The following is a 26,002-nucleotide window of genomic DNA, read 5'->3' as shown; positions in this document are numbered from 1 at the left end:
GAAAACTCATATTTCCAGTGAGACTATGATTTGTGTGAAGCACAGTGCAACGTGACTATACAAGAATTGCCTTATTTGCGGGAAAAAGCCTTGTACTTTTGGCATTATTCACAGAAGGCTATATAGCACACTTTGACAGCAGTATGCATACTTGTAAAAGCATCTATGAAGGTTTCAGAGCACCAGAAATTGTTGAAATTATTTTTGAGGTATGAAGTAAAATTGAGCAAATGGGTGTGTGATCTGAAACCAAAATAGACCATGTATTTTTCTCATGGTTTTTTACAAAGTTGCATACGGATTTGAATTAAGAATCTCTAGTCAGGGCCTACTGTGAAAACAACCCATGGAAATAAGTTACCATTCATCCCAACCTGCTCCTCCTAAAGTGGCAAATAACATAGATTTCATTGTGCACTTTCAATGGCTCCAAGAAAAACAGCTCATATTATTTGTCCACTGAAAATGAATAGCAGTGGATGTTTTCCTATATACATTATTTTCCTGCCTGCATTGTTTTCCTACATACGTTTATATATGCCCTACATGCATTAGTTCTCTCACTTTCCAGACTAAAAAATACTATTTTTCTAAAATTCATTATAGATAGCTTGTATAGGAGCCAGAAAATGCACATGCTTTCATTATACAGAGAAGAGTATAATTTTGGAAAATACACAATTGATGGCGAGTTGTTTTTCTCCTGTCATAGCAAAAGTTTGACTGTTGAGGGCTATTTCCTCATGGAAGAAGGGGAAGGGGGAAGACAGCCTTTTACATCTGGTCACATTTTCTTCTTTCAGTGAAAAAAAAAATTTCAATTCTTCCAGAATCACTGTGGTTTTCTTGTGACACCTGTTTTGGAGACATCTGTTTACACACTAGTTTTGTACTAAACCTGCTTTCTGCAGTATTTTGTTGGGAGTATTCCTCCATCATGGAGGGTGGGGAGGAGGAACAGAAAGTATTTGCTGTCAGGCTGGCATAATTATGTTTCTGTTGTGATTATGTCTTAAGTACTGTAATCTTTTCGTAGCAGTACTTTGCCGTGACCTGATTCACTGAAGAAAGCAAGCAATGTAAACTGGCACAGCGCTGGGGGCGGCAGGGACTTCCCCAGGACCTCAGGGCAGGGCTGGGCAGCCAGGGCCTGTCCCAGCACCCCAGCCAGGAGCAGGGCAGCCAGAGGGCACCGGGCAGCCCCAGCCCTGGGTATCCTGCACCTCCCTGGGGATGGGGTCAGGCTGAGGCAAGGCCGGGATGTGGGCCTGTGGGTGGGCCCGGCTCAGCAAGGCGATGGCTGGGCAGGGCTGTGGGGAGCTGGCGAGCGGCCCTGCTGCCATCTTGCTGCGGCAAGGACTGATGGCCTCAGGGGTGGGGGCTGGAATGGGTTTCCTGGGCCGTCGGCAGGTGCGGGGAGGCCCTGGGAGAGGCCCACTGGTGCCCTCAGGGCCTTGGCAGGAAGCTCTACCACGTTGGTACGCTGACTGCTCCAGGGACACCTGTGACAGCCTCAGGGCTTCCTGTGACTGTCATGGCAAGGGCCCTTCCCAGGAAGCCTCCACTCCGGGGGGGCAGGTGCCTTTCTCGGCTCGCTGGGAGGCTGGAGCCGACTTGGAGCTTTTCAGCTCCCAGCGCGAGTCTTTTGAGAACATAAACTCTAACAGGGCACGCAAAAAGCACTCCAGCTGCGTTGGCTTTAGTATTAAATTTGGGGGCTGACAAATTTAGTGCTGGATACCTTCCTAGGTGCCTTCCCGGCCTGACACAGTCACCTGCATTTGAGGGCGTAGACATGGCAACCCCCCGCTGCCACCGCTTCCCCCCTCACCCAGCGGGACCCAGGCGAGCCGTTCCCCACAGCGGGCACCCCTTCACCGTCAGCGCTGCAGGTGCCGAGAGGCAAAATCACCCCTACCAAGGCAGGCTGCAGCAAGTGGACGAGGTGGTCTGTGCGGCCTCTCTGTGCTAGTTTGGTTGCTCTTGTCCCCAGTTCTTCAGGGGTTTGTCTTCCTGACTGATGTTTGAGCTTTTAAAAGTGCTCTGGGTGCTTTATAGGTTTCGGCTGCTGAGGAGATTTCTTTCTCTCCTCTTTGTGTTGGTCACTTTTGTTTTCCATATGATGCGTTCGCTCTGTAATGGCAGTTAACAGGCATGCAGTAATCTGCATAAATGGAGAAAGGCAAATGCAGACTGAAAATGCGCCAGAGAAGTGTGTTGGGACTACCAGCCGATTTCACAGCATCATGCAGCCAAGACAGAAGACATGAAATAATACATGGCCCCTTAACTGGCATAAAATGACCAACACTGTGCCTGCAGCTGTACTGCAGCACGGCACCATCAACATGTGCCACAGGGAAGTGTAAAGCCAGGAATCCCATTTCAATTGCGGATTTTATGCTTCTGTTATTTTCCAAAGAACATTAAGGGTTTTTTTCTTTTTAACTGTAAACCTTTTGGATACAAAGACTCTAAAAAAAATTCCTTTGTATGCCAAACTGCTGCTGGTGTGCTCCGTGGCCTCGGTATTACATTCAACCTCTTTATGATTCAGTTCTGCATTTCCATTCTTCACAGGGCTGTTATAATGCTTAACTAATTAATGTACATACATTGTTTGATGTCCTTGAGCAAATAGAAATATAAAGCTACAGATAAACATACAAATAATAGTATTTCAGGCCTGCTGAAATCCGGTTTCAACCTGTAGTCATAAAACTGAATTGCCAAAGTGAGAAGCAGGAAAGAAGCTCTGTGAGAAGCTTCAATGAGGAAAGGATCTCCAAAAGCATTACCTTTTTCTCCTCCCTACTGATGAAATGCTCCATTGTTTTACTTCCTGAGTTAGAGGCATTATTATTTTTTGATCCCCGTTCTTTTCAGAAAGTATTTAAGTAGTTGTAATTCCAATAACTAGATGATAATGGGAGAAGAAACGAAAAATTTCTCCCCAAAATCATAATTCTCAGGATGGTCTGGGTTTCAATTTCTGTGTGGGCTAGAAAATAAAGAATTAATATTTTCCAAGATTCATTGTTCCATTAATTGCTGCTATTCTAGGGCAGGGCTTCTTCCAGCTTGTCTTTGGAATTGTGATTTACATTTAGCATCTATGCTGCAATGCAGTCACAATAAGCTACAGTATTTTCAGTTTTTCAGTCAGTCAATGTGTCTGCAGACTCAGTGACTGTCACAATTTTAGTATTTGAGTGTTAATTTTTACTACCTAGTTCATGGTTGGTTCATTGGGTTCAAAAATAGCAACAACAAGAAAGAAAGATTTGAGCTGATTTTGAATGAATTTTGACAGATTTATGATCTGCTTTCAGGGATTCCAAAAGTAAAGACAGAAACTGCTTTTGGAGGGTAAATGATATGTTGAAAATTATTTGCTCAGCTCTAATTAGGATAAACATTTTTACTCATGGAAATGAAGGGAATGTACAGGCTCAGATGTTTATTAATTCAAATATGTAGCATTTTTGTTTGTGAATAAATTTGAAACTGATAATACCCAAGTTCAATTATTGTGCAGTTAGTTACTATGGATACTTGGTTTGCAAAATGTGTGGCTTTATGGCTAGATTTCTGCCAAAGACCGTATTGTTAAATAACGTCTTTTTTTAGGCAAACACATGAAGCGGCATGAGAGTATGTTCATAGTCATGCACACAGATCTGGCAGAGAGAAGACTGAGTAAATATCAGTGAGCTTTATTTTGCAATCATCTCTTTGTATGTCTTGGAGCAGATTTGTCAGATTTGTATAAATAGAGCTTTTTAAATAACAGCTTTTATGTAGAACTTCAATCATTATTTTTGTTTTGACGAAAACATCCCTGCTTTTATCTCCCCACATGCCAGTACTAATACAGCTCTCCTGAAGCCTGGTCAGCTTTCCTGCCCTTTGCTGTTGTTGCCCAGTCTCATGGAAGTATTGTGGTACAAAGCGATCATTCTTTAGTTATCAAGACTGCGTGTGCTTCACTTGATTTCTCACTTTAACATGTTTCCTCTGGTAAAAGACTTCTGCATTCATTTCATTAAATATTGTCAAGTATTACTCAGTGACACATTTACCAATAAGCAACATGTAAAAAAGCTGCCCCACACAGTTGTTACTGTCATGTTCCCATCTCATGCACAGGTCCTGGGGCTGTCGCTGACTCTTCTGCTTTGGGAATCCTCCCAATGGCCAGATTCTGCATGAAAATCACATGTCTATTCAATAAAAAATAAGTTTAAAGTTAAAATTACCTTTTTTACAGTAGTCACATTGCAGGGTCTTTAGACACAGCAAGACACAACTAGTTATAACTAGAATAGCAATACTCAAGCGAATGGATGAACCATTTGTGGGGCGTGGGTTGCAGGGTGGCTTACTGAAGCAAGTAAGAAATGGCAGCAGTAACCTGTGAGCTCACCCTGTGAGCCACTCACAGTAACCTGTGAGTTAGTGAGAAACCTCAGCTGGAAATAAAACTTCTCTGTAAGTGCTTGCATAAGCAGGGCCTCTTTCTCAAACAAGAGCAAAGCCAGAAGATTTATTTCTCCATCTTCAAATGTCTGACTAGTTTGTACAAAGTTAGGTGACAATCTTGAACAAACTTTTTATTCATAAAGCAGCAGAAGAGAACCATTATTCAGTCAAGGTATCAGTACTTGTTCATTCAGTCATTCCTACAGTATGAGAGTTGAAAGTGCAGTCTCCATGCATAGGTGCTGACTGGGTGAGAAAGTGTCAGTGGATGGACCTCAGTATTTATGCAGCGCCCTTTCCAAGGCAAGGCATATGATTTATGTAGCCTCAGTTGTCCCACAGATAAAGGTGTCCTTAGTTAATAAGAGGCAGTTTTTGTGAATTGGTGAGCATGGCTTGGAGTCAGAGACCTTGAGATCCACAGGCAGGTGAAGCTTCAGCTTCACGGCGCTGAATTCAGCCCTGCATTTGTATGCAGAGGCAAAACCTGCTGCTGGCTGTCGTTTGCTGCACTGGCACCTTTGAGAGCACACCAGCAGACACTTAAGGGCAAGTACTGTGTCAGAGCTGGATTGCTGCTTAGAACTGCTGAGTGAATTAAGATGTGTAATAATTTAAAAAAACCCCTCTACCTTATATTCTACTGGGGCCTGTGTATTGTAACACCTTTGAGCAACAGGTGGTGGAAATTAAGCACCATTGGTCTTGACTGGTATTTTGCCTGGTCCTCTCCTCCATACACTTTCCATAACCAAACTGTTAATAAATGCTAGTAAGAAGCAAGTTATCTGTTTGAACTTGTTTTTTGAATACATTATCTCCTGTACTTTTGGCTTCTATTTTATTTCTCTTTACTTAATTCTGTCATTTTATAGTTTTTGTTACTTTTCCTTCTCCTGCTTCTTATCTTCTTTGTAAAAAATCATGGACATGTAACCGGACAGTTGACAATGTAGTTGGAGAACCAGATTTAGAAGTCTAAATTTTGTCCTAAGGGATAATTTTTACGTATTGGTTTTTAATATCTTACACAAACTGAATGATTGATTTAAATGATCCATCAAGTGGTAATAGCTCAATAGACTGTTCAATGCAGTGCTATCACAGTGAGTATAAAATGTCAAAAAAGTAATAATAATGAAGTTTAAGAGAAGTAGGTGCTTCATTCATACCTAGGAAGAGCCTTGCCAATGAAAAAGGACACCTGTTCCAGCTTCACTGAGGAGGTGAAGTTAGTGACTGTCTATGGGAAAACTGTTGGACTCAGTCTGGAAAGACTGGTCACAAAGGCTAGATCATGATTCGAACTTTCAAAATGTTTTGCATTTTCATTCGGATGAGTTCAATATAAAAAAAAAAAGGAAGTATTTGGTATTTGAAAGCTTGATATTTGAAATTCTTGTTAGATGACCTAAAGGTTAAAATTTTATAATTTCACACAGCTGATTTATATTTGAGGTGAATGGCCAAGAGTAATGCAGCAAGTAAAATACTTTAAAAATACATTTTAATTGTAACTTAAGCAGGAATTAATGGAACAAATTACTCTTTTCTGTCATAACATGTAAAAAAGAGAAGTATTTCCACATTTGTTGGTGAAAAAAGGTATGAGTTTACTTTGTTCTCATATGGCTCTCATAACAAGAGCTAACAATGAAACCTCACCTAGTGTGATCTTACAATTTTTGTTTTAAATTCTTATTGTAACATGAATGGATCCTCAGGGTGAAACGTCTTGGTTTTAGGAATTACTTTATAGTTTTACCTCATTCTATTCATGAATATATAACAATTTAAAGGTAAAATTTTCATAAGCAGTCAAATCAGATGAGAGGCAAGTCCTAGATGAAAGGAAAATGTGTTCTTAAATAATCATAGCCAGAATATTGAATTTTAAAGGTCTTAATTCATCAAGGAAGAATGTGTTTTGGCATGTAGGTTTTTGGCATTATGCTTGGGTAAAACCAGTATGAACATAAGGAGGAGAGTCAGTGTCAAAATGCAAATGGTGAGGAGAAACGCAACAGTAGATTTTAATAACCTTGTGCCTTGTGGTTCATATTTCTGATCCAATTTTTAACTGTCTTTATTTCTGTGATGTTTTTAAGAGAGCTTCGAGGTATAAGCTTTGGAGTTTTCATTGGAAGTGGAGGTGAGGAATTTGCTACTATCCACTAGTATTGTGACCAAAAATTAGTATGTTCTTTCCTGTCACCCTGGATTTTGTCAGGTGTAATAGAAATGCCAGCTGCTCCTTGTTGCTTACTGAAATCACTGTTTATCTAGCTGGTTACCTTGTCTCGGGTGTATGTAAAGATCTTGTTTGCACAAAACAAAAAAATAGCTCAAAGTAAGGAATATAAAAACTCTACATAAAGATTTGCTGAAAACGAATCTGCATATCAGAAAAAAACAGCATGAAGCACTAGGAGAGTGTTGTGAATCAAAGGAGTATTTTGCAAATCTGTAATTCGTTTTGTAAAGCCAGCTCAGCCATCTCAGCCATCTTTCTTGCTTGAAATATATAGCACAACCCATTGTAATTTTCTCAGACTGTAGTGAATGTTGGGACTTTGAAATGTAGAGATTGTGTCTGTTCTTAAAGTTTCTGAAATCATGAATCTGGGTTATGAAAACAATTGAATTTGCTTAAAAATTGTAAGATAATTAAATTAAAGCATATTGTTATGCATTGGCTGTCCAGGGTATACTACTGGTATTTATTTTCCTGGTTTTGCATGTATGAGGGAAGATGGTACAGCTTTTCCTTTAAAGAAATTTTGATACTTGTTGGTAGGCAAAAGTGTCACTTTCACATGAAAGAATACATGGTTATGGCAGTATATCATTTAAATGCTGGGAAAACACAGACATTTTTAATAAATGCAGTTTCAGCGCCATTCCAGCTATCTCAAGCTAGGAAAAAAAAGAGTGAAACAAAATTGCATGTTATTTTTTAAAATGTTTGCTCAGCTTTCAAGTTTGACTAGTCAGGCTATTTAATGATATCACATCTACTGTCTGTTTTTTAAAAACTCCTGTTTTTTAATTTTAGTATTTAATGTGAACTTGAGGCATTTGTGGTGAAGAGCTTAGGTTAAGAATTAAGCAACCCAAAGTTTGCAGATGTTTAATGGCAAGGATTTGTTTTGTCTGAAATGTACAGAATTTTAACCACATGGAGTTAGATCACCCAATTTCAATGCTCACAGAAATTCTAATTCTAGTTCAACTTGTGAACTTTCTTCTTACCCAATTGTTGTTTTGTGTAACTCATCTGATGTCACTGAAGTCACTGCCAATTTACATTAATATAAGTGCAAATTTTGTGCTCTTATTTCTGTAACAAGCTTCAGAAAAACCACATGGAGTCTAAACAAGGACAAATGAACAGGGACAGGATCATTTTGTTTCAATCTTATTTGTATAAAAGTATATCCTTTATCAATTAATACTTGCTAAAATCATGTTTCTGAGAAGTTGACAAATTCTGCTCCTGGCTGTTAGATTTAGTTCGTCTTGTAGAGGTGGGGAAAGTCCTGTTCATCACAGAAATGCTCTTAGGAGGTTTCTTTGCTGGTGAGTTTGTGGAAGGGCAAAGGTGAAGGAGTGAGGAGAAAATTCTTTCGCTAATGCAAGTATTTCCTGTAGACAGCAATTACATACAGGTCTGTGAACTTTAGCTACCCACAAGCATTTGAACTGTGAGCTCAGTGTAGTGTTTGTCTAACCTTCCTTTATTTCTGTATTTCCAAGATATCTGGTAGAGACTTTTCAAAATTAAATACTTCTTTTTTCTTTACGAGTGAGAGATCAAATAATGCAATTATTTGACCATTTTCTCACCAATGTATCCTGTATTTTACAGCCTATATACCATAAGAGAGTTCGTTAAGTAGGAAGCATACATAGAAGTCCAGCTTTTTCCTGTCTTTTTCTGCAAGCTATGATTCTAGCTGTGCTGTGAAAAGCTACTGTAGAGCTATTTTACAGTTCTTTTGTCAACTCATTGTTTGATGTCACATTGACTAGGAGTTCTCTGTTTGAGCTTAATTTATGAGCTTATTTTGGAGTAAATAATTATATTTTCTTTACTCTGTGGCTCTTACTCAAATGAAAGTGTAGCTTAATGCTGCCTTCAGGTATTGTGGGTTTTTTCGTAACTAGCAATAGCATATAGTAACCATACAGAAAATCTGTATAATGGCTACTACTAATCTGGTACAATAAAGAAAAATGCTATTTCAAAGGAAAATATTCTATTCAGTTGTAGGTAGAACAATGTACTGGGAGTTATTATCTATTCTGTTGACTAATGGCACTTCTGCTAAGGAATCCTGATGGATGGGATAGTGACCTTCTCTCTACTAGTTTCTGGGGTACTGGCATTTCTGGTGCCATAAGCCTTGTTCCCATGCAACCACCCAAAATATGTCCATGCTTCCTTCTCTTGGGGAAACAAAACAGGTTTTTTTCTACTAGTACTTTCAAAAGTCACAAAGGAATCCAAACAAAATGTGAAAGGGAGGTTCCTCTTACTCAGTACCAGCTATCCAGGCATTTCTGAATGGAGCAGGCTGTAGCATCCAGAGCCTCTTCAAGCAAAATCCACCACCCTGGCCTACCAATGGGAGGTGCAGCTCTGAGATGCTCTGGTTTAGATCCTGGGTGCCAGATGCACCCTGTGCATCCAAAGGAGTAGAGCAGGATTTTTTTTTTTTTCTCCCTGTCACTTCCCAATATGGTCAAATATAGCGCACAATGCTAGCAAATTGTCTTTGGTATTGTTAGAAGTCATTGACTGACTGTGGTTTATCATCAAATAAGATTGTCCAAGAATGTCGGACTAGCATTATGGGAATGAGAAAATGAGTGGCATCAGCATGAAAGCTATGCCTCACAGTAACTAGAAGCGTATGTACTGTGTTGAGACTAAACATGTCCAGTGTTATGGAATTCAAAAAATTAAATTATTTCAACAGTTTCCTGATCAGAGCAATGTTTGAAATAGCCCAAAAGATAGAGATGTAGAAAAAGAAAATGCTGGCTGGAAACCCATGGGGAGTTGATTTTTTCAGAGATACTAACAATGCACACATCCTATGGAAGTTCAAGAACTCCTTGAATACTGAGTACTTCAGTTATACAGGCCTTAAAATTACTGCTTTAGCTTTAATTTGTTCTATGCATCATATCACATATTTACCTTAAATGTAATACTGTTCTATTTTGTCCTGAGAAGGAAATGGAGTTTGACTTATATTTTCTGCCTTATTGTATCCTGCTATTTTCTGATATGGTCGTATTCACCCTTCTGTGCCAGCGCACAGGTTCACAGTGCAATCAGTTTTGCCTTTCAGTCAGAAAGGGGTCTAGAACTGTGGTCTGGATTTAACCATCTCGTCAGTGCATTTAATAGGCTGTTACCCTTTTATTCCCCAAAGACCTCTCATTAAGGCAATCAGCTGGGTGTTTCAGTGGTTTAGGATTAAATACATAGTGGGCTTTTTGTTTCTCAGTTTTACTTTGTCCTGTTAAACTTCTAATTGCCACCTGGACTTAATATATTTGATGAATATCAGCTGGTACTCCACTCCTTTTCACTGGCCGTGAGCAGCTCTAGCCTGTCTTGTGCAGAACACCTCCTAGGGTACAGTAGCATCAGTCATTGTATCTGACAACACTGTTCCTGTGCTGTCTGAGGAAGGAAGGAGTAAGGGTGAGTTCAAAAGTATTTTGCAGGCTTATGCTAATCAAGTGCTAAAAAACTTTAAAAGGGCAGTATTTTATTTATGAAATTCTACCTTGGCATTTTGTGAACAGCTCATATAATTTTCAAATTCTACTTTTGCATGTAATTTAAATTACCTGCTCTCAGCAGATGTTTGATCTCCCAACTATCTGGAAGAACATAGTGCATGTTTCCTATTGCCTTACTGGTTTCCAAAGGCCTTTAATGGGGAGAAAGGGGTCTAGACCACTGACAGTGATGGATTTACAAAAGGGTATGTCTGGCCCACTGATTTTTAGAAGTAGTAATGTCATCCAGTTTGAATGATAGGAATAAGTTGAAAAATAAATGATATCTAAATAGCTTAAATCCTTTTTTAATTTTTTTTTTCTTTAATGACCTGAGAAAAGCCCAATACTTACTCCATTTTATAAAACTGTATGTCAAAAGAAAAGTAGTAGTAGTTTATCTATAGGGAGAGGGCATAAGAAAAATGGAAGGAAGCGGCAGTGATATCAGTATTCTTTTGGGCCTCAATGTGCAAACGTTACAAGAGCCTGAGATTTTGACTGGTTAGTACAAAACAAAGGAGGTTGTAGTTAGCCTTGCTTTGCAGTGATCATGGACACATACAGGTTTACAGTGTCATATGCTGGCATGAGTGGTTTCTGTGTATTTTTTTCACCATATTAAGGAAAAAAAGGTCTTAGGTTCAGTTCTAAAACTCCCCAGTCATCTCTGGTTTAGGTTGTAACTCAAGTAGCAAAGTGAGATTAGAGCTGGTTCAAAAAACACATGCTACTTATGAAAAAATTATTAGAAAAAATGTGGGGTTTTTTCTCAAAAAAATGCTTTCCATGTTTCTAAATTAATCAAGATTAATGTTTTTGTTGCCCTTTTCAAAAGACTTTTCAAAAACAAACCTTTTATTTATGTTTGTTTAAGTTTTTAAGATTTAAAAATACTCATTTTATGCCATCACATTTTGGAAGAGGCGTTTCATTTTTTTTCTACTCTTTTTAAAATTTCCTCCTCTTCAAACATTCTCAGCTTTTGTGCTTCAGAAATTTCCTAGTGGAAACAATTTTAAAGAAATGGTATGAAAAAGTTTTCCCCAGATTTTTATCTTCCTCCCACTTCCCCCCACCCTCCCCAGTAGAAAAGATATTGTTGGGCAATAGTTAGTGAAAAAGAGAAGAGGAAAGAGAGGCAAAAATCCACTAAGCCAAACAGACCAAATCCAAAGACTTATGGTCAAAGAACTTCAAGAGGTAAATATACTTGAAGGTCTAGCTCAACAAGCACCTCCAGAAGGAATGATAATTATATCGCATCTGTGAGAATAAAGTCGGCAAACTCTGAAACATTTAGGCTAGGTTTCATCTCACCTAACTTAGGCTGCCTAACAGTTATGAGTCTGGTATGAGGAAATCATATGGGTAATAGAAGGAGATGACAGTAATTTATTCCACCTGTATTATTAGCTGAAGTTATACAAGATTAAGTCATTAATGTTTTGCTTTTGCCTATGTAATTTGCCTACCAGCAACCATAGCTGAATCTCAACCTAATTTTTCGTATCAAGTCCACCACTTGTTTTTTGAATATACCATTACAAAGCAGATAAATAGCTATCTGTAACAAAATAGGCAAGACAAATGTAAAGTTCGTTAACAACTCCTGGATGCCCATGAAGTTTGATCTCATTCAATAAACAAGCGGTTTATTTTCAATAGGCAGGCATGCAGTGGCTGTTGAAATCAAGTTAATAACTCTGCCTCATTTCACAGGAGTGGAGTTACCAGTAGGAAAATGAGGATGAAGAGAAGGATGTTATGCCTCTACTCCACTCCAATTAATAATGCCAAATGTTGCAAGCGTACTGTAATATGACCCATTAGTGGCTTTGCAGCTCCTTCTCTCTAGTTCTGCTCCAAAAATAGATGCATTTCAGTTCTGTTCCAAAAAGCAGGAATAATAATAATATTTGCAGAGCTGGGTAAAGCTAGAATTTCACCAAAGGGAACATGAGACTTGCTGACTGTTGTCAGAGGAGAAATCTGTGAAAAGGTTAGGACAGGTTGCACAAAACTTTTAATGGGAGTTCTACAAAACTTCAAGATATTTCATTTTATCCAAAGAGTGCAATATTTTTGCATGTTTCAGGCTTTACCTTTTCAAGTCTCAGGTTTGTAACTACGTCTTGCACACACACACAAAAAAGTGCCCATAGCAAACATAACATTTGTCCTAGTAATGATGGTTTTGAAATTCTTAGTAATCAAATATATTTAGCTGCATAGCTAAGTATTTTTATTTGAAAGATTGGAGAAGTATGTGTGGGGTTAAGAAGAGAGGTAATTTGCCATGACCTATTTTCATTCCATTCCAATCAAAATTGCACCACTTAGCTGAGTACTAAAAAGGGATGCCTGAAGCACACTTGCATTAAATCATCTGTTAATGTCAGGCCAAATTTCTGGTCTACTGCCTCGTAGGTGGTGACAGCCCTCTGCAAGGGATACCTGTGTTCTGCATACTCGTCAGAAACTTTTATGTTCTAGGATAGCAAGAAAGGCCTGAAATATTGATAGTTGATATAAAGAAAGATCTCCAAAGACATAAGATTAAGAACTAAGAAAATAGTTCTAAATACACATCTTTGCTGTAACTAGCTCTGAAGTAATGGTAGTCTCTAATTCAGCCAAAACATTGAAGTTTTGGCGCGAGAGATTAATAGGATGAATTGTTCTTGAAGTAAAATGAAATATTTGCAAATTCAGTCATGGTGTGAAAGAAATGTAACTTCTCCAATTTTCATGGTATTGCAGCAAAATTTGGCTTCTGAGCAAGTATCACAAACAGTTAACTACTTGTCCCCTTTCCTTAGTCTGCAAAATCTAAATAAGATAAAGCTTTCCCAAAGCCATTCTAATATGTTTTGATTTCTGTCTGGAACAAAACACCAAAGAATTTTTTTTTTTTCTCAGTTTGTTTTGATCCTTCTGATGTCTCTTTCATCTAGTTTTGGTTCTGTGGCTCCTGTGGAGGCCAGTAGGTAGGTCCCGAGTACAATGCAACGTAGGATTGGATTCAAAGTTCCTGATTTAGTAAAACATGCAAGCATGTATATATAAGCCACAAAGGTCTAGTTTGCAAATGTGCCTGGTAATAGGGCTCCTTTCAGCACAGCATTGTGGTAGCAGACACCTTCCCACCTTGTCCCACCTCCTCTCTCCATCCCCAATACCCTGTCCAGTGGCCAGAGCTGAGGTTTCAGAGCAAGAAGCTCTGCCTGCATGGGAAGCCTGGGTGTCATGGGCTGTGGCCATGAGCAGCTTGAGTGAAATACACTCAAAACAGGGGCTTGACAGGTCTGTCACTGCCGTGGCATACTGTGCATTTACAGTTTAGCACTGTTGCCGTGTTTAGCACTGTTGCTCTAGCGCTCCACGTGCCAAATGAAGTCATTAGCAGATTTGAGATCTGTCAACCATCTGTGCCTGATATCTGTTCATCCTTGAGTGGGAAAGAACTATTGGTGCAGAGCTATAGTGGGATGTAGTGGTGCTAGAAGGTCTCTGGGGTATGTCTTGGTCATTTGAATTAGTGTGCCCCTCACACAGTGATTACTGCCTGTCCCTTCCTTCTGGATAATGTTTGAGTCTCTTGAGAAGCCCATTAAAAGATGCTGTAACCAGTTCTCATGTTGTTAAATATTTGCCAATGACCAGGAATACCCAGCCAGCTTTGGCGTGAATGAGAAACTTAATAATCCATGAAGGGGTTTTTTTTATATCTTTAATTTACATTACATTGGGTTCATAAATTAGGGAAAAAAGTATTAGTTATGGCTTTCTTCCTGGTGGTCGGTTAGAATACATCAGCTGTGACACACCATTTACAGAGATGGCTGGAGTCATTGTATATCAAAGCTGAAAATGATATTGACCCTACCAGTGCAATACACCCTTTGGTAGTCCTTCTTGGGAGGGTTTCTTACGTGTGTTATAAGAGCTGTCTCGCTGTGCTGCAGTAACGTACAGGAACACGTGGAGACAAAATGATTGATTATTAGTCCTGGTGTTCGTAATTTGATCTGTACAGCAAGTGTTAGCCAACAATGCTTTGTTTTCTTTGCCTTACTCCCTTATTCGCATTTTTCATTGTCTTAGTGTCCAAAATTCCAAATCTGGGCTGTCCTGCTATCAAGTCTGAGTCTGCTTTGTTTAACCCAAATGCAAATCCATAGTATAAAGTAATATGAACGAGGTCTGAACTGAAAGCAAATTCAACTTGGTATGTTCCTAAACTGAAGCCTTCATACCCTCAGACAGTAGCTCCAGACGTCTTGAGAACAGAGAACTCCTTACAGGGTAAATTTACAGAGTTTTCATATGTCACTCAGAGAGGAAATAAAATTTAACAGATTGCAGTAATTTCTGCTTGCTGATAAAGTATGCCTGAGAATAATAGTCAGTCAGTAAAGTTGGTTTACCCTCTGTGTGTTTACTGGTCTGGGAAAAATCATGTCTTCTCCTTGGGTTACCTTACTGAGTACAGGATACCTCTCTGAAACATGTGCAGTCTCTCAAAGGAACAAATCTTTTTATTTAATTCAATCAGTTTGTATAATATTTTTTGTTGTTTGAAATAGCAGTTTCTTTTAAATAAACCTGCGGGATTGATTGCCCTGGAGCCAACACAAACACTGAGAATTGATTCTTTAAATTGTTAGTGAACTGTATGGCCAATCAGGCTATCATGATAAGCCTTGAGAGCTCTAGGATACTCCTAAGTAAGTTTTGCATTGCGGAGGTTTGAAAAGTCTGTGACTCTCCCCTCAGAATTTTCCCTCGGTTCTTATGCTGGGAGATGTGTTATTTCAGAAATTTTAGAAATGGCAGGGAATTTGACTTTGCAACTTTGAAGTTCTGAAATATGTGGGCATTTTTCCTTATTTGTGGGTATAACAAACTCTGAGTACTCTCTTCTGTCTCCGTATGTGGATATGCAGTTTTAGTGCTGCGTAGCTGGATAGAGAGGAATTTTTAGAGGAATGAGAAAGGACAAGCTGAACAACAGCACAAATTAAATAACTGAGATAAATGATTCTGCAGGAGTTAAGATGACAAGGGCCATGCCTTTGTAAGGAAGAACCCATTTCTTGAAGCACCAGATTGCTGAGAATTGTTTATTCTTTCTTATTTTAAAATCTGGGGTCACATAGAATCAGAACCTGATTGTAGTGTAAGGAATAAGGTGGGTCAGTTAAGGCAGAAAAAAGGCAGTGCAAGGTGATCGTGAAACCTGAAAGAGATACTGTGATGCATGAGAAAGACGTTGCTTGTTTTGCCTTGGGTTTTTTTTTCCCCTAGAAATGGAGTTAGTTAACTTCCAGTCCCAGTAGGTTTTGATCCGTAAATGATTGCCTCAGGAACAAGGAGCTTACCTGTGCTCTCCTGCAGCAGTGTTAGATACTCCAGATTTAGCTGTTATTTGAGCTATGTCTGTGAATCCTGGGAAGCTAGCAAAATGGATTTTTCTTTGGGTGTTCTGTAGAAGAAATGCCTTCTTCCTTTTGTTTCTTGGGAGGTGTGGTCTACAACATCAACTCTTGTGGTGAACTGCTCAGAACTCCCCTGAGTAGGACTGATCTTTAACTTTGAGACTTAAAACCTCTTAAAAATTTATGTAAACAGAAATGTAGAGGAGATTCAGTAGATTTTTAGAGACTTTGTAAGAAATCTAAAAGAAAACAAACAAACAACCCCATCCTCATTTGACAGACTATGGAGATTTCATATTTGATACCTGTTACCAGCTGCTAACTGTCCGTGAAGGATTGTCATTATATCAGAATTTCTCACACCGTAAACGATGAGATCTTCCTACCACCACCACCATCTCAATTCCTCTCTCTCCACTTGCCGAGGACAGAAAGCAGCCATAACAAAGGTTACTATCTGTAGTACATGTTATATGTGCATCACTGGTTTTTTCATACCTGAGTTTAAAAGGGGGGAAAGATTGTCTCCTAGGAGGTTAACCACACCTCAGAGCACCTGAAACTTTTTATGCCTCTGGTAGGATTGTGCGCAAAATCATGTAGCTCAAAATTCACGGGACCAGTTAGGCTTCTGCCTGTGTTTACGTACTTAAATACCTTTTTAGATCTGGCCCTGTATACTTAGGATTCCCAGTCTCATATTTGAAATTGGAAATAATTAGAAATTAGATGGAATTTCACTACCTCACTGGGATATTGAGATGCAACTGCATACTGTGAAAATATCTAAAACAGAGAGGTTAAAAAAGTGCCTCACGGCGAACTGCTCTTGAAAGAAGCTCTTGATGTCTGAATCTCAGAGCATCCATTCATCTCATGTTTTTCTTCGCATATGTCCTGGTATAAAAAGCTAATGCATGTTTATGAAAAGGAAAAAGTAAAACTATTGCTACTTCTGTTTGTAAAACTTTTCACATAATAGAAAATGATGAAACAGTCTCTATAACTCTACAGTGATCAAAATTCAATATTGTTAATATAAACAGTTTTATGGTAATAATAGGAGATTTGCAAGGAAGAGGGATTCATTTAGTTCTAAGAGATGTTTGACCTCTGCTACTTCATAATCCGTTAGAGAGAGCTAAGGTCCACATAAGCTGGCTTTCTTTCTCTTTCGCTGGGAAGGCATTATTTTTTCAATAAATACCAAAATCAAGTCAATATTTTTAGAACCAGGATAATTGCCACTTTAAATGGGCTAATCTTTGCTCAGAAGTTGTCTGACACTTTATATCCGATGCCAGCAGGAAAGAAATAATTAAGATGTATGCTTTTGGTAATTGATCAGGAACATTTGAATGGGTTACATAAATAATAGACTAATCAAAGTATTGTCTAACCATTTAAAAAAACACATGCCCTACTGCATGTACATTTATTTAAATTAACATTGCTGTCAGAATTTATGAGAAATTTTGAAAGAGGATTTCATTTTCACCTTATGGTTAATGCTCTCATAAATAATAATTTGTCAATTTATAGGATAAGATATACTATTAAATTGTTCAGTGTAGCTCTTTAAAATAGAGGTGTGCATTTACTGTTCTGGGCAATTACTCTATGGATAAAACTGCAACTTTCAAATCTCATTTTCACGTCTGCCAAATCCTACTCTAACTCATTTTCTGTTCTAATGATAATTAATGATATTAATAATCTAATGTTATGCAGAAGAGACCTGGGACTTTTCTTGTATGTGCAGTATCATGCAGTGTTTTTCTACGTAAAATACTTTATTAGTATGTCATTGATAACTGACCAACAGATTATTTAAAAAATAAAAAAAAAACAAAACCAGTTGTTTAAAAAAAAAAAAATCAGATATTTAAAAAATACATTAGGAATTGGCTTCTGGTTCTTGTTTAAGCCCATGAAAATGATACTTCCTAATCATTTACAAGGTGCTGATCTATCTTGGAGTTGAACACCAAGAAACTTCAGTCTGATAGTTTGGGGTAGGGCTGTATCTACTTGCAAGCAACTCCCATTCTTCTCCACTCTTTTCTAAAACCACTTTAGCTTTGTATGTTTGTATGAGGGAAGAATACAGTATCAAGCTGAATATTTGAGATTAAACGAAAGGTTATATTTTTCTTGAATGGCAATTTGGACATGCTTTTTTGTGGGATCTTTTACATGCAAACCAAAATACCTATAACGTGGAAGATACACTATTGCACAGTCTTTGTATTTATTTATGCCTGTATCAGGTTGCCACAGTCAAGGCTGCTGTTTACTTCAAAACTGTCCCATATATATTCTTTGGGCTCCACTGGTACTCACTAAAAGGTGCTGTGACAGCCCGGCATCAGCAGAGTCCCTGCATGGAAACAGCCACTCTTTTCATCAGCAGTCAGTCATCTGCTACATTGTCTCTGGGCTGAGCTTTTCAGGCTCTGTGTAGGGTGGCTTGCTTTTTTTTTTCCCCTCTGGACAGGAAAGTAGGGCCTCTGCATGTGTTTAACCCCACATTTTTTGCAGGATACTAATATTTCTGCTTTTAATTGACTGCAGTTTTACAGGAGAGTGTGTCCCAGATGTGATTGCTCTAAAATGAAAGAGCACCAGTGTTGGGTTTGAATGTTTCCCATCCAATTACCAATTGCCCCTTCATTTAATTTTGAAAGTTTTTTTCACTTGAGTATGGGGTTTCCAAATGGTTCTGGTAATCCTGGATTTTTTCCCTTGTTTTTACAGGTGACCTGTAACTGTTTCACCATCAGTAATGGAGAGATGCAGGATGTTGGTGTTGGCCTGTATCCCAGGTACTGTGGACACTGTTTCATTCACAGGCAAAATCTATGTTAGGTTTTTTTCCCTTTTTTCCTAGGTAGCTGTAAGCGCCATCAAAGCAACAGGTAACATGTCTAAATGAGAAACTGGGAAATGCAAATAAATTAAAGGAGAATAAAAAAAATTATCAGGGTGAAAACATTCTTAATAGTCCCGATTACAAAGTTAAAACAGTTTAAATAAGATACATCTTTATATTTTATTTTTATGGAGGTGATAGTCTTTTCTAAGTAAGAATAAATGCTGACATCAAAAATGTGTGACTGGGACTAGTAAAAGGAAACCTGTTCAGCGTTGCTTTAGAATACAGATATTTTACAGCCAAAAGCCTTCTGAACTGGCAATTAAAAGAAAAAGATTGAACACATTTATTAGTAAATTACCATAACTAAGAAACCAGTAAGGTGAAAAGATAAGCCCCTTGAGAGATGAGTGTTAATATTTGAATTTATTATTATTATTTCTTATTTGTATTAGGTGAGAAGTACGTACCAGGGAAGGTTTTGTCTTCATAGAATTAGTTACCTGTAATTACTAATGTGGAAAATTAGTATGTATACTTTAAAATTATATTTTACCATCTCATTTTTTTGTTAATGCACCATTGAACTATGTTGTCAATACCTCAGTGGGCCTGTTGTTTCTTTTTCTACTGATGTCACATGTATAAGATTTGACTAAGGACACTTAATATCTTGAGGCCTGCCTTGTGGTAAAGATAAGGCAAAGGTGGTTAGGAGGACATGGGAATTAGTGTTATGAAAAGTACAGAACAGTCATTTGATTTCATAGTGGAATGGAAACAAATCCTTTCACATACTTGGGAAAAATGGAACATTATTTTGGGGCATTATTATTAGTGAAATGTTTTCTTTTGGTTGAAAAAAGCCCCTGACTGCGAAAAAAGTGTCTATCTGCATTCTGTGATAATGCACTGGCAAGGGATGCAAGAGACTCTTCCCCAAGTCAGTTCAGAGCAGTTTGAGTTTTGCTGTAGCAAATCACTCTGAGCTGGGAAAACTGTGAACTTAAATTTGTGGTTCCCAAATCCTAGGCAAATGCCCTTCCAGATGAATTCATGTGGTTCCAGATGAAATTGTCATCAAACCCACTAGTGTTTACATGAGATGAAATTTGATTAAAAGTGCTTTGTTTAGTCTCATTAAGAGGTTGTATATTGTTGCATGTCTTGATGGCTTTAGCATCCCAATATATTTTAAAATAGATAAAATCCTGTGGTCCTTCTCTGCATCACCTTGCCAGCAGCTTTGGGAGTATGCCCAGTGATCTCACAATAAGTGAAATGTATATTCTCTCCCAGTGTACATTACTGGGTTCATGTGGAGATCAACCACAGATATTTTATTAGGCCAGAGGGATATCAAAAGAGTCAGGTTCCTGTTGATAGCTCCTTTAAGAGTCAAGAACTGAATAAACATGGATTGGTGCAGGGCTCTGACGCTCAGCAACATCCTCTATTTTTGCCAACGACAGTTGGGATTTTGAGTTGCTGAATCAGGCAGACAAGGAAAGCAAATAAAGGCAGCCAGGAGCTGGATAAGCCAAAAATTCTTCTTCCAGCCTGATGATGCCAGAATTGGTCTTTCAATGGGTCATTCCCATAGGGGAAGAACCATCAGCCCCACATCTGCTATGGGACTCATGTTGGCCTGGCAAAGTCAGTTGTTTCTCAGCTAATGAAACATGGGACTCAAAAGTATATAGTGGATGTTGTTGATGTTCTTAACAGCCTCCTTCAAAAAAGAGGGAAGGGCATGTCTGTGTCAGGAGATCCACCAGCGTGTGGGTCTCTTGGGGGTGGCAGCAGCTCCCCAATGAGCTGTGCTGCTTCAGCTGTCACACACCACGAGAACAGAGGCTGAACCCAAATATGCGTAAAACAGAGGCAATGGCTGTATCTCTTCTTTCAACTTTATACACGAAGTACTTTGGTTTTAGGACACAGTATACTCTGTTTTCTACCTGATATGGAATACAGGTTGATTGCTGGCCCCTCTGAGCTGCGGTTCCACTGACAGTCAGGGTAACGGATAAGGTTAGTGCCCTGAAACTGAGCAGAAGCAGCAGAAATAAAACACAGTGCCAAGGTACTAACCTTTTGCTCTGAACAGTCTGGGTTGCCTTGTTCCCTGTTTGCCTGCTTTGCCCTCTCCCCTGAGTCAGGCCCCTCGGAGAGTCACTGGGAGGCCATCGCCTCCCTCCTGCCCCGAGTACACAGAAGGCAGAAACACGTGAAGAGATGCAGGCATGGCTCCTATTAGCAATGAATATAAATCTCCTAAGCATTAATTTTCCTCCCCTAACCAAGAGCAGCTGATTTACCAGGGATTTTATTTGTTTCGTAACTTAATTGCTTGATACTTCAGATGTAATTACGTTAGCTACTTTTAACTGATTAAAGGGGAATGGCAGTGGAGGCTCCTCTGTAAAGTTCTTTCTCTCTCTTTCTCCCCCTCTACCACCCCTCACAGCATGTCTTTACTGAACCACAGCTGTGACCCAAACTGCGTGATCGTTTTTGAAGGATACCAGCTTTTACTTCGCTCTGTCCGAGAGATCCAGATTGGTGAAGAGGTAATTAACTTGTCCTCCCTTCCATCACAGACACCTGCAACAATGACATCTCCCTAAATAAATTCCAGACTGCAGGGCCACCAGCTTAATATTTTGGTGATATATTGATGCCACTTTCTAGCACATAGCTATCAGGGGGAAAATGATAAATAGAATCATCTCTTCACACTGCCTGGGCCCCATAATCATTACTTCTCATAAATCACTAGCAGTCTTGATAAATTCTTGTTCCTCCTTTCCTCCTCTAGGCACTTAATTCTGTTTGTATTTGAACGTCTTTACCCTGATGGAAACACTTACAATATTTCTGGGTGGAATGCAGTGTTCACTAAGTCATTGCAACAATAAGCATTTGTCAGGCTGCAACCATACTCTCTGTTGTAGTAAACCTTTCATTGACAGTGAAAGTAGCAAGACAAGGTTTGTTTTCTTGTCCATTTCACTAGAAAAGACTTCAAAATATCCCTTTCAAGAGATTCCTGATTCGATCTAAGGTATTCTTAGCTTTGTTTTTACGACAGCATTTGTATTACTTTGAAAATAATCATTTGTGGCTAGGTAAGCATTTCAAAGTAAATGTCTTTTACAGCAATGCAATATTGAATTTGCTTAGTCAGGCCTGCAAAGACATGTATATATGTAACTTTACATGCACCAATGACCTATGCAGTCCTAGGTGTTGGTCATTTCAAAATCATGACCTAATGTAAATACAGTTCACGCCTGTGCTTCAAACTCTGGGAATATCAAGGGCATATGTATTCTAATTTAGAAGTGGTATCCCTTTTCCTCCCTATGAATTGTTTTCTTTTTTAATATACCCTTTCTCTAAGATAGTAGGCCATCAAAATAAGTAAATGGTAAAATATTTTTTTAGGCAAAATATTGCGGAGAACCGACAGAAGTGATTTTGCACACTTACCTTTTTTCCAAGAGAAATCTTTTTGGATGCAATATACTTTTGTGGCGCTATTAAGTGTAGACATCTTTCCACCTGGCATTCTTGTCCAAGCCACATTATAGACACTTTTCTTTCATTTTGTCCATATACCATAACTTTCCTCTTTGCTTCCCAGTTCACCAAGATGGGTTGTTTATTTAAAAATACAGTAGATTTTAATGTCTTCCCAGGATGCACTTGGGTTGATTATAAGAGTTCTAAATTGTGAAGCTATCTTATTTTTATGTATGTGGATATATTTTTCTAGGTAAATTTCATAAAGCAATTCTTTGTAACAAGCAGCTTTTACGGAGTGGGAGAGGCCCTCAGGTGGCCCTGGGTGGTTCTGGAGTGAGAAGTGAAGTAGAATTCCCTTGCAGGTATGACCACCGTGCAGATTGTGCTACGGCTGTGAAGCTGTGACCCAAATTTTAGACTTAGTGTTAGTGGTCTGTAACCCACAAAAGTCTCTATTGTTAAAATCAGTGGTGAAACAGATACGGTGTAAGTTACAAGTCATTTGTAAGGCAATCAGGAAATAAATGTAAGCTATAAAGCAGAGCAGCTAGGACCAGTTTGTTTGCAGTGACTTTGGCAGTTGTGTGAATACAGGCTTTAAAATGACTGCACCTTATGTGGGCATATTATATTTTCTAAAAAACTTGTCTCCAATGAGGCAGTAAAATAAACTCAGAATTTTCCAAAGAGCTCAGGTTCTAGTATCTTTGTTGCAACTATTGCTTCTGGTTTTGGTACTGAAAGGAAAACTTGCCTTAAGGAACATGTAAGATTTTGTGTGTGTATATATATATATATAGACTGTGTTAAAGCAGGTGCCCTCTTGACTTACCTGGAAATAAAAGTCTCAGTCTGAGGTACATGCTTCTTTGAATAAGGATGTGCCTAAGGAAGAAAATGGGCATAAGTGAGAAAGTAAAGATACAAAGTGAATATTAGTTTAGATCTGTTATGGGAAGAGGAAGGAAAAGAAAATTATTGTAAGGTTATGTACAAGTCAGCAGTTTAATATTATTTTCAACACCCAATTACTTTTCCTCTTACACAACTGCTACCGCTTTTCATTTTGTGTCTGCATGGTAGCTTTGGTACAACTTCTTTCCACACTACCTTACTGCTTGCCTGCAGCAGGGTGAGTTCAGTTTTCTTAACGGCCATGTGTTGAATGGCTATGTACACACCTATGTACATGAAACTACATTACCTGTTATGAGCTGCATTTTTACTTCTATTACTGAGGTCATGATCTGAGCTAATGGGAGAGAAAATACACATTACGGGGAAATCTGATTGGGTTTTCTGAATAAATCGAGTGCTCTGAGGTGGTAAGATGAACACTATTTAAGTTTTCTTGTTGCCTCATGACTTGAAACAATTATAAGCAGTAGAAAACTTACCTTATGCTGTTCAAACTTACCCTAGATTTAGACAGAATGAGATTCCCTATGTAATAATCAGTAGACAGTAAATAAGCACTAAGATTTATTAGAGACGAGAAGCTAAGTAGCAAGTCAAACTCAGATTAGTAGAAGAGGACTATGGCTTTACTATCCGTACCGGAACAAACTTGATAGGGCTTCTGGACCCTTGCCAGGAAAGTATCAACCACTGCAATATGATGTGTTCACAAGGTCAGTGAGAAGTAAAAATATTTTTGCACATTTGTAGTGCTTTCTATCAGAGGACACTACAACAATTTACTCATGTTAAGGAGTTGTTGACCACCTATAATCCCAGGGAAGACAGAGACACAGGAAGTTGAGGTGACTGGCTATTGTCATCTCACAATTATATAAAGAGGGAGGCACCAGTAGACCTGATTTTGGTTGTAAACCAGAAGAAGAGATATTATTACATTGAATGTAGCTGCTGCAGTGTGATGCAGACTTATTCAGGAATAACATTTATGCCCCAACCACACTTTAGAGTGCTCATGCTATACACAGTAATATGAGGACCACATATGTGGTTCTCATATTGTGTATGAGAACCACAAAAAGTTTTTATGTCCTGATGGAAATGGTTTCAGGTCAGTTTTAGTCTAATGTCTAGGCAGATTTTGTTGGCTTTGTATGTTTTTGACAGGAAGTTGAGCTTTGAAATTTGTTCAAATCCTAAGGCCAAAATGTATCTCAGATAGTAGAAAATTAGGACTCCTGAGCCAGAAAATGTTTGCCTGAATCCTTATAGAATGAAAGTGCTAAATTTGATGGTGCTGTATATTTGGAAAACTAATCACTCCTAAAATCATACACAAAAGTTCTAGCCGTCTAGGCCTTTTTTGTGGCAAAGGCAGTGTTGCCAGTCCTGAAGCACTAAGAAATCATGAGTCATGAATGTTACATTTTGTAGGCATTTAAAGAGGGAATTAATGTATAATTGCATGGTTTCCCAAGTTGAAGCTTTAAGATAACAAAGTGTATTGCAGGAATCATAATAAAATACTGAGAGTTGGCAAGATGGAGAAGTGTCTGGTCCTTAAATTTTGCTTCAGAACCCAAAAGTTCAGATTTATCTTTAGGTATATTATTTGGGTTTTATACTAATGTGGTTCTATGGAATTGCATGCTCTTTGAGGGCAGAAAGCTACCATTTTAAACAAAAATGCACTACGTTCCCATTGGCTTTTGCCAATGAATGCTTTAGTTGATGTTCAACTAAAGATTATAAGAAATCAAAAATTATTCACCTAGAGATCACCAGGGCTCTTTCAGTGATAAGGTAGCCTATCAGCTAATTTCTCAAAAAGACAAGCAGCCTGCTCTGAAGAGGTCTTCATCATTTCCCTACCCTTAAGTAACCACTTTAAACAGCATCAAGATGTGTGCTATAATTTCAATTGACTTTTTGTTAATTACTGTGTCTACCTGGTGTTTTGCAGGCAGACATGAGCTCATTTTGCCTATTCTCCAATCAGAAGTTGTATAGCTATGGTTATTTCAGTGCGTAGCTCAAATCGATTAGTCCTGCTGGGAGACAGGATCTATTAGCTGAGGTCCAGTTCTGCTCCAAAATGGGTGCGTGGCTTCTCATGAGCTTCAGAGTTCAGTTACAGCAAATTTGTATCTTTCTGCAGAAAGTCACATAACAGACTGTACTCTCACAGAGCAACTAATTTTTAAAATTAATACTAAATACAAATCATAATTTCAGATGACCATCAATTAAATCTATCTTCATGATAGATTTCAACCAAGATATGTAATATTTCTGTTGTTATAACTCTGTGAGAAGTTTTATATCTGTGTATGTTTGACACATTACATTTTGTCACATTACTTTTTTTTAAAATCAAATTTTTCCTTGTGTTAGAAGGCATTTTGATCATATATGCCATAACAGAAAGAGCACAGACTGTTCACCACCTCTATAACTCCGTCTCAGGAACTGACTTTTGTACACAACCCTCCCTAAGACCCTGAGACCTATGACTGCAAAAACAAGAGGACTCACTTTTTTTCCCTGCCATTTGCATTAAAATAATTGATTTTAAATTTCTACAGAATCCTCTGTCTAGAAATTTTGTAGCTTGTAGTCTGTTACAAAAAACATAAATTAAGTCCACTGCAGCATGGCAGTACTGGAAAATCGTGACCGCCTCATTTCACAGATGAGGAACATGAGAAACTAACCACCATACCCATGGTTAAAGAATTTCTGTGTCAGAGTGAGAAGCAGGGCTCAGACAGTGCTGCATTTCTAAGGAGAAAGTCTTGAGAGTCAATAAGTCTCACAGCTGTTAAATAATTCCCTGCCTTCATAAATGTTATTTAATATATATTCTCCAGTTCAGGGGAAAAGATTTACTGCATTCTTTATAAGCGATGCAATAAAGAGGCAAGCTTTGGTCAGCTGAAATAATGTTTTAATTAAT

The 26,002-nt window shown here is 38.4% G+C and overlaps 1 protein-coding gene across 3 annotated transcripts in view; it reads left to right on the top strand.

Moving 5' to 3' along the window:
• The window catches only part of SMYD3 (SET and MYND domain containing 3), a 427,585-nt gene that overhangs the window by 321,652 nt on the left and 79,931 nt on the right, over positions 1-26,002 (top strand). For all 3 annotated transcript variants that reach the window (XM_075496038.1, XM_075496040.1, XM_075496039.1), the window contains exons 6-7: positions 18,480-18,547; positions 21,068-21,170. In XM_075496038.1, coding sequence (XP_075352153.1) covers positions 18,480-18,547; positions 21,068-21,170 — 171 coding nt within the window. The remainder of the gene's footprint in view (positions 1-18,479; positions 18,548-21,067; positions 21,171-26,002) is intronic.

Source organism: Mycteria americana, chromosome 3 (assembly GCF_035582795.1).
Source record: "Mycteria americana isolate JAX WOST 10 ecotype Jacksonville Zoo and Gardens chromosome 3, USCA_MyAme_1.0, whole genome shotgun sequence".
NCBI classification, from domain to species: Eukaryota; Metazoa; Chordata; class Aves; order Ciconiiformes; family Ciconiidae; genus Mycteria; species Mycteria americana.
This window is presented reverse-complemented; position numbering and strand designations above follow the sequence as displayed.